This window comes from Corapipo altera, unplaced genomic scaffold (assembly GCF_003945725.1).
Source record: "Corapipo altera isolate COAL_440 unplaced genomic scaffold, ASM394572v1 61445, whole genome shotgun sequence".
Lineage (NCBI taxonomy): Eukaryota > Metazoa > Chordata > Aves > Passeriformes > Pipridae > Corapipo > Corapipo altera.
The window spans coordinates 1-8562 of record NW_020885918.1 but is presented as its reverse complement, the minus strand read 5'-3'; the positions used below and the strand labels follow the sequence as shown (position 1 = coordinate 8562).

General features: G+C 42.8%; 1 protein-coding gene and 1 long non-coding RNA gene across 5 annotated transcripts; both read right to left on the bottom strand.

Annotated features, from left to right (window-relative positions):
• On the bottom strand, positions 1 to 1287 carry LOC113940887. The gene is made up of 3 exons (XR_003525557.1): positions 1127 to 1287; positions 487 to 591; positions 1 to 93 (listed from the first exon to the last, which is right to left on the bottom strand). It is a non-coding gene; the product is annotated as an uncharacterized LOC113940887 (long non-coding RNA).
• Positions 1288 to 2331: 1044 nt separating this feature from the next.
• LOC113940886 (serpin B6-like) lies at positions 2332 to 8551 on the bottom strand. Of its 4 annotated transcripts, XM_027632035.1 has the most exons (8): positions 7972 to 8548; positions 7401 to 7578; positions 6234 to 6371; positions 5046 to 5163; positions 4673 to 4815; positions 3234 to 3401; positions 2731 to 2799; positions 2332 to 2627 (listed from the first exon to the last, which is right to left on the bottom strand). In XM_027632035.1, exons 2-8 carry the CDS (start codon positions 7566 to 7568, stop codon positions 2493 to 2495), a joined length of 939 nt encoding a protein of 312 aa, XP_027487836.1. In that variant the 5' UTR covers positions 7569 to 7578; positions 7972 to 8548; the 3' UTR covers positions 2332 to 2492. The 4 variants fall into 4 exon arrangements, with proteins under 4 accessions (XP_027487836.1, XP_027487835.1, XP_027487834.1 ...); XM_027632034.1 differs by having other exon boundaries at positions 2332 to 2799; positions 8003 to 8551; XM_027632033.1 differs by having other exon boundaries at positions 2332 to 2799; positions 7972 to 8549.
• Between the last annotated feature and the right edge of the window lie 11 nt (positions 8552 to 8562).

Sequence of the window (8562 nt, the reverse complement as noted above, 5' to 3'; positions counted from 1 at the left end):
AGATTCTGACCACTTTTCTTCTCACACAGCTTTCTTAAGAGGTCCAGGGCAAAAGTGGTATTTGCTGCACACAGGCTTTCCATGGTTTCGAACCTGGCAGATAAAACACAGAACAAGAATGGATTGAATTTATCTGAACACAAAAAACCTGTTTCTCTCTTTCACGTTTCCCAGCATAAACTAGCCAGCAAATGTCAGCATTCGGCTGGAAAACTATCCCCTGAATGGAAAACTGATTTGGTGGCACAAGCACCTTAAACCCCATACAACTCTCTTGAGTTATTTTAGGGATTTACTGTCTGCTTTTGTATTTCAATCCCATACCTACATAGTATTACATCTTTTGAGATGATCAGGCACAACAGGATTCTGTTCAGAACTCACTGAAAGAAAGCTCTCTTGACCTCACAAAGAAAATAATTTGCCTTTATACAAACACCAGACCAAAAAGTGAGACATCAGAATGGCCAAATTACAAACTCTTACCTTCTCTAAGTCTACAGATCTTCAGCTGTACCTTCAGCTTACTCCTGCGTGTGCAGACTGTGTTTTAAACAGCTGAGCTGGGAGAAGTCAGCAGAATGACTTGTCCTACAAGAAACAAAAACATTGTCACTGGAATATTCTTTTACAAAAACAAGCAAAAAAAAACCCCAGTCACATTGAAATACCCTATTTTTTTCCCACATAAACTACATATCCCAATCCTACTTATCTGACTCACTAAATCGCATTATTTAAAAGAATTCCTTGCCTTCTAACTTGAAATTGGAAGCATGTGTATTGGCAGGTCTGCAGATTAAAGTTGTTCAGCTTCCCAGGCCCAGCACACCCCACACATCTCACTCCCGCACCTTTCCCCCTGCTTCTTCCTGCAGAACTGTCCAATTTGGCTCCATCCTTTCAGACCGTTTCAAACTCCTACGTGGAGGCGTTTGCACCAGAACGTGGGGATTTCCAGGACAGTCTTCCTACAGCAATTGCAAAATATCATTGTCGGCTCCCTCCGACAGAGGGATAACCGCCCGGCAGCTTTGCAATCTTCTTCTAGCAAAGAAAAAACTCCGCCACCTTCCCGCCCCCCAAATCCAAACCCATACCCGAAAGCGCACTTTGATTTACTTACAGCACCCGAGCAAGCCTTTCCCCCAAACCATCCAGCTCACGGCCTCCACCCCACCCTGCCCGACAACCGCCCCGATTTTGCGCGAAGACGAAAAATTTCCGCATTTCTTCCCGTTACCGCCCCGTCGCCCGAGGACGCCCCGGGGCGGGGGTAGGGGCGGAGACCTGCGGAAGGCTGCGGAGCCCCGGCGCAGCCGAGCTCCCTTGCCCGCATCCCTGCCCGGCCGGCGGGAGCGGCGACAACCGCGGACACACCGCCCGGCTGGGGCGGGGACCCAGGGGCGGGGCAGGGCAGCCACACAGAACCCAGGTGTGCTCTGTCCACAATCCTTCTCTTCCTACGACAGAGTTTAAAATGTATGTATAAGTTAGGGTTGAAAAAAAGGAACAGAGTCCCACAGCGCTCGTGGCTTTTTTATTATTTCAGGAACAGGAACTCCAAAACACAAACACAGCCCTGTGTCAAAAAAGGCCTTTCAGCTGTGTCTTTGGCATTATGTCTTTGGCATTATACAGTTCAGCTATGATGTTTAAGAAACTATGAATAGGATAAATAGATAACAATAGCAAAAACGTTAAAGCTTTTCATGCAAATATTGCATAAGCACCATATGCTCTTTTGTTACATTCCTTGTTGAAGCACTAGAACCAGGAGAAAGGTAAACCCAGGAGTCCTGTGGTGATGAAACAAAGGCTCTCCCCCCCAAACACCCCATAAGGACATCAGGGACAAAAAACATACTTTCATTCCCATTCCTGCCTAAGTCCTTGTCCAGTTAGTAGACAAAATAAACAAACATCTAGGCAGGGTGCTCAGCAACACCTGGAACAGACTCCTTTCAGCTCTAGGGAATGGATCAAGGCACTAAAGGGATGAGACTGGAAGAAGAAAGGGGAGTGCAGCTAAAAAGGTGCTCCAGCCTTGTCAGCAGCCAAAGTAACTTCTGCTCTCTCACGGGCTGTCAGTGCTTGACTCGGCCTCATGGACACTAAAAGTCAAGTCAAGGACAGGAGAAGCCTTTGCTGAGCAAGTGGGATGTTACTTCTGTCAGCAAGAACCTCCACACAGGTGCACAGGGAGAGAGGTGTTTTACACAGCGCTTGCTGTGGAGCTCTAAGCAGCTTTGTTATTCTTGCCAAGCCCCAGATCAAGACCACAGAAGAGGGTTCAGGCACAGCTCAAAGAGGCAATTAGTGCAAAAGGAGTCACCCTATTCTAGAGAAATCTTTATTGTGTAATGGCCCCTATCCTACCAAGACAACTCCTCTTCAGGGAGAGCAAAACCTGCCACAGAACAAAATGCTGGAAGATTTGTTGTGCCGGATGAAGAAGAGGAAGGGATGATCAGCAGTGAAATCTGGAACGATCATTGCAGAGCAACCGAAGGCCATTCCAGCCGTGGCAGCAGCTGCTTCAGTGCCTTCTTCGTTGACTTCCACAAAGGACTTGTGAACCACTTCAGAGAGCACCAGCTCATTGCCAGATGACATTCCTGAGAAGTCTGCCTTCCCCGAGTCAAATGCATCAGGCATTCCCATGCAGCTCAGAATGGGTTTCAGATTATAACCTTCTTCCAGTTTAAATCTGGGTAAAGACACCATCACCTTTGTAGACTTCATCATTTCAGGACTGATCCAAGCTATCAGCTTTTCATATGTAAGTTCTCTTTCCAGCTAAAAAAAAAAATCCCAAATTTACGTAATTAATATGAGAAGAAAGTCAATGTTACATGGCCAAAAGTAGCAACTACTGTTTGTTTACACAGTACATAACATGTTTTGTTGGGGTTTTTTTATATTCTTACATATGAAAAACAAAGGCACAGAACTGCTGACATAGTCCCAAAGAAACGGATCCCAGTTCTTCTGTCTCAACCAAAGGTTCGTCCTTATGGTGACAGGATGATGAAAAAGCCTGCTCACAAAGCCCTTCACAGTCAGTGTTAGAAAACCTTATTAATAAACTCCTTGCCAGAGCACAAAATAGCCCAAACTTTTATTCCATCTCCACAACAGGAGAGATCCTACCCTTTCCTGTCTATGTGCTGTACCAGACTTCCTTTCCTGGAAGGATACAGGCTGTCTTTGCATTCAGCTCAACAACTTACTCTTTCCAAGCCCGTGGATCCATCCTGGATTGCATCAGGGAGCAGGATGATCATGCTCAGTTCATTACCAACATAGGGCAGCTCAAGGATTTTGGTCTGGAAGTCTCCAATATAGGTCATGTTAAATCTATCTGTCTTGAACATCATCTGCACAGGCTTGGTCCCATTCTAAAAATTTAGAGATGTCAACAGTTAGTGCTGAGCTACTGTGCTGCTCTCAAAATACAGAGCAGGCAGCCAGTTACTCACAGCTTTTGAGAATTTAACCAAACAGAACCAATCACACACCATGGAGTACAGCCCCACCGCGGCCTTTTCTAAAGCAAGAGGTAAAACCCATTGATACGCAGTAGCACTGCACAATATTGCATCACAAATCAAAAGGCAGATTATTCACCAGCAGAACATCCTGTTGCTGTTGCATCTTGAAACCTGGCCCTAGCTTTGCCTTGGCCCAAAGACGAGAAAACGGAATTGTGTCTCTGGATACTCTGCCAGCTTTTTCAACACATTTCAACAGTGAGAGGGCAAGGTCCCCAAAACCAAGTCAGTCCAGCACTCTCTGAAGGGCTGCAGTAGGTAGTATAGGGTGAGCAGTAACATTCCCTCTTGAAAAACTGGTATTAACCATTTCAAACATTCTTGGATATTTTTCACCACTGGGGGAGGGACACTTCCAAGTCTGCTGTGAGTACTTCTGCTCTGCATAATGATTCTTTGAAGTAAGTGAGTTAAGGAAGGCATGTTAGCAGTTCTTATTCCTGACACCAGAGTCCAACCCAGAGGTGCAGGGGATCCTGAGGGGCAGCCATGGCCTGTTCATGACAGTAGCCAAGCCTTCCTCACTAGCCCTGATCTGCTTCTAAAAGCAAGACAGTAAAACACGGAGGTCTTCACAGGAGATTTTTCTCCCATTTCTTTTGGATCACTTCACTGGTAGAAATGCAGCAAAAAACCACTGAGTGAAGAAAACTTAGATATACAAATTTCTGGATGAGTATAAGTGCTCTTTTCTGCCTAAAACCTAAACAAAAAATATTTTTCTGATCAACTCCACTTTTAGGCTGAAATAAGCAAGTTCACTAATTCTGTGACATTCTTCATGACACTGAAATAACCCAACAACGTTGCTCAAGTGTTCTCTCCTCATCAGTTCTAAGTCATGTCATTACGTAGAGGGGTAACTTTCTCAAACAAAGAAGGGTTAAAGGAAAAAAAGGAGAGAGAGAATGAAAGAAATACTTGTTATATTACACTTTCTAGTAATTACGTGAAACTTTACAGAAACTCAACAAAGACAGCATCCATAGGAAAGGGAGGGGGCATAAGGAATTTCATACAGCCTAACCAAGGTCACCCTGCTTGAATGTTTTTTCTTCAGAGTGCTATGGGTTCATTTCAGATTAACAGCATATTCCCATCATTTCAGCACATCATACCTTGTTAATCTGAAATGGCCTTTCTGCGGTTCTCCCTTTGTTGAACTGCTTTTCCCACTTGCCTTTGAAATAGATGGCATTCACCAACACAAGTCTGGTCAGGGAATTAAGAAGCCCCTCCGCCAACAGGTTCTGAATTTTACCTTTATGATACAGACAAACAACAGTTAAGAGCTGGACATGTATCTAATTATTATCCAGTAGACTATCGACTCTGCACTTAAGACACAAGAGAGAAGAGAATTATGTACCACACAGAGCAGGAGCTCAACAGTTGCGTTGTTTTAATTTACAACCTTATATCCTTGAAATAGCTGTTTACCCAAGCCATGGCCACCAGGAAAAACAACAGGGCACTTGGCAAAGCACTCACCTTCAGTCCTTTCCTCTACCCAGCCATTGATTTGTTTTCTGGAATCCTCCCAAGCATTCATGAAGTCAGTCGCTTCCAGTCCAGCGTGGTAGGATTTCTGACTCGACTCTAGAAAGGACTAACAGGGACATGCCCAACAGATTTGCAGCAAGAGATTTGACTCTCGTTCAGACATGCAGGATTCTTAAACACACCAAGAAAATCTGCCTACTTTCCTCCCCCAGCTTCACATAGAACAGTTAAAGTTTTGCCTGACATTTATAAGATTTATACAAACTATTTGAACTAGGAATTGTCCCCTGTATGGTTTTAAGTCAAATGGCTTATTTACTGTGCAACAAACCTCTATGGAACTTCACTGACAAATGAAGTGGCTGCTGTTTTCGTGGGGTTTTCTTCATGGTTCAGCGAGAGAACATATGATTTTCTAAGCTACTCTCTCCATAAATTTAATTGTTACACTTCCCAGACTAATGGAAAACTTTTAGTTCAGTTGAGAAATTAATCTTTCATAGACAGGATAAATCATCCCTTCTGTCTGATTTAATATACTTAGACCTTTATTACACAGAGGCAATGTTTGAGACTAGAGTATGGGTACTTTTTATCTACTAGACAAATGAAACAATAGCACTCTTCATAAAAGAAACACTGGAAATGACAACCAGAGGAAAAAAAACAGAGCCTTACATGTTCTTGCACCTAGGGAAGCATTGAAAGAAACACGTATAACACAGTATCTATTATCCTTATTTAGATCTTCTGATAAGGAAAATCTTAAAAGTCCTCTATTGTTCTCACAATGCTATCTGGATCACTTACCTAGGAGACAAAAACCACAAAATACTGCCCGTGCTGAAGAGCAGCAACAATTCTTTTTTTTGGTCATATTCCCAGACAATGAAGGAAAAAGAAACACATCAAACATGTGTCAAAAGTGTTAGTGGATCACAGAACCCTCGAGATGTAGAGACTGATGGATTTTACCCTACTTTGCAACATTCAGGGTATCTGAAAGGGGATTCTCCACCAAATTCAGATACCAGTCTCTGGCATCAACTATTGCATTGCTAGTCCTCAGCTCAGAAAATTTGGAAAGCAGAGCCCAAAGCCTGCCTTTGACCTCCAAAGCAAACAGGTAGCAAGTACATTATACTAAGAAATGCCACACATTTAATGGTTACTTACTGAGAGAAACTCAAACGTCTTTTCCCCATAAAGCCGGTTTGCAGTTCTCAGGATGTATTTGGTGTTTGGATCGTTAATTTCAGAGAGAAGGGATTGATACCCATTGTGAGCATCCTCAGCTTTGGTCAGAGAAAGCACCTGCACAAAGACAAACATCCTCAACGTGCCTTCTCTAAACACACCTGCTTCAGCACAATGACTTTTAGTTTTAAATGACTTCTACGTTAAACACTGTGACTTGAAGCCAAAAGATTTTTCATCACACCTCCCATCTGGAGCTTATCATAGAAGGCACATAAGATTCACCCAGCCAGATGTTGTCTAAGTAATAAATTAGGGAGCACAAGACTCAGCAATACTGATTTTCCTTCCATCAAGCCAAGCACTGGAGGATCACAGAATGGCTGAGGTGGGAAGGGACCTCAAGAGACCGGGGTACAACAACCTGCCCAAGCAGGGACATCTACAGCCAGCAGCTCTGGGCTGAGTCCAGATGGACTTGGAATAACAACAGCATGAAAAAAATAGGATTTTGGAGTAAATGTAATAGATTTAAATGGTAGTAAAACAGGATATTACATTCCTCTTCCACTTTGCAAAAAGGGCAAACATCATAACACAAATGATTGACTGCTCATTTCATGCTGTCATTTGCATATGTTAAACATATGCCAGGGGTATTTGCAAACTGAGCAAGATTTTAAAAAAAACTAAACCAAGGTGCAGTTACCACTTTGACATGCAGACAGCATGGATTTCTTTTTTTTATGTGCCTGCATTCATTTGGAAAACATGTGTCATCTGATCTTAAGTGCAAACAAGAAAACAGAAGAAACTATTACACATAGCTAGAGATTTATCCAACCAACAAATAAAACCCCAGATACCTCTCAATTCAATTTGGAAAGGAGATCTGTCTGTGTGAAAGAAATCAAAAAAACCTCACCCACAACAAAACCTTGAAACCTTGAAATTTCTACTAAACAAAGCTGCCCCTATAAAAGCAAGGAAAACAGGTTGTCCTTACACACACACCCCCCCTTCCCAAAAGAAGATCTCTGCTCTCTCAGACCACAATGACAACCCTGGTTTAGCAGAAGTGCATGTCACAGACTATAAGACACATTTGTTGATCACATTCAATCCAATAAGTCTATTTTCACCTACCTTTGTTATTTGAGCTTCCGTGTTACCTTTTGAACCCAGCAAAATCATAGACAAAGCAGAAGAAATACTAAAAGGGGAAAAGAATAGATTCTGACCACTTTTCTTCTCACACAGCTTTCTTAAGAGGTCCAGGGCAAAAGTGGTATTTGCTGCACACAGGCTTTCCATGGTTTCGAACCTGGCAGATAAAACACAGAACAAGAATGGATTGAATTTATCTGAACACAAAAAACCTGTTTCTCTCTTTCACGTTTCCCAGCATAAACTAGCCAGCAAATGTCAGCATTCGGCTGGAAAACTATCCCCTGAATGGAAAACTGATTTGGTGGCACAAGCACCTTAAACCCCATACAACTCTCTTGAGTTATTTTAGGGATTTACTGTCTGCTTTTGTATTTCAATCCCATACCTACATAGTATTACATCTTTTGAGATGATCAGGCACAACAGGATTCTGTTCAGAACTCACTGAAAGAAAGCTCTCTTGACCTCACAAAGAAAATAATTTGCCTTTATACAAACACCAGACCAAAAAGTGAGACATCAGAATGGCCAAATTACAAACTCTTACCTTCTCTAAGTCTACAGATCTTCAGCTGTACCTTCAGCTTACTCCTGCGTGTGCAGACTGTGTTTTAAACAGCTGAGCTGGGAGAAGTCAGCAGAATGACTTGTCCTACAAGAAACAAAAACATTGTCACTGGAATATTCTTTTACAAAAACAAGCAAAAAAAAACCCCAGTCACATTGAAATACCCTATTTTTTTCCCACATAAACTACATATCCCAATCCTACTTATCTGACTCACTAAATCGCATTATTTAAAAGAATTCCTTGCCTTCTAACTTGAAATTGGAAGCATGTGTATTGGCAGGTCTGCAGATTAAAGTTGTTCAGCTTCCCAGGCCCAGCACACCCCACACATCTCACTCCCGCACCTTTCCCCCTGCTTCTTCCTGCAGAACTGTCCAATTTGGCTCCATCCTTTCAGACCGTTTCAAACTCCTACGTGGAGGCGTTTGCACCAGAACGTGGGGATTTCCAGGACAGTCTTCCTACAGCAATTGCAAAATATCATTGTCGGCTCCCTCCGACAGAGGGATAACCGCCCGGCAGCTTTGCAATCTTCTTCTAGCAAAGAAAAAACTCCGCCACCTTCCC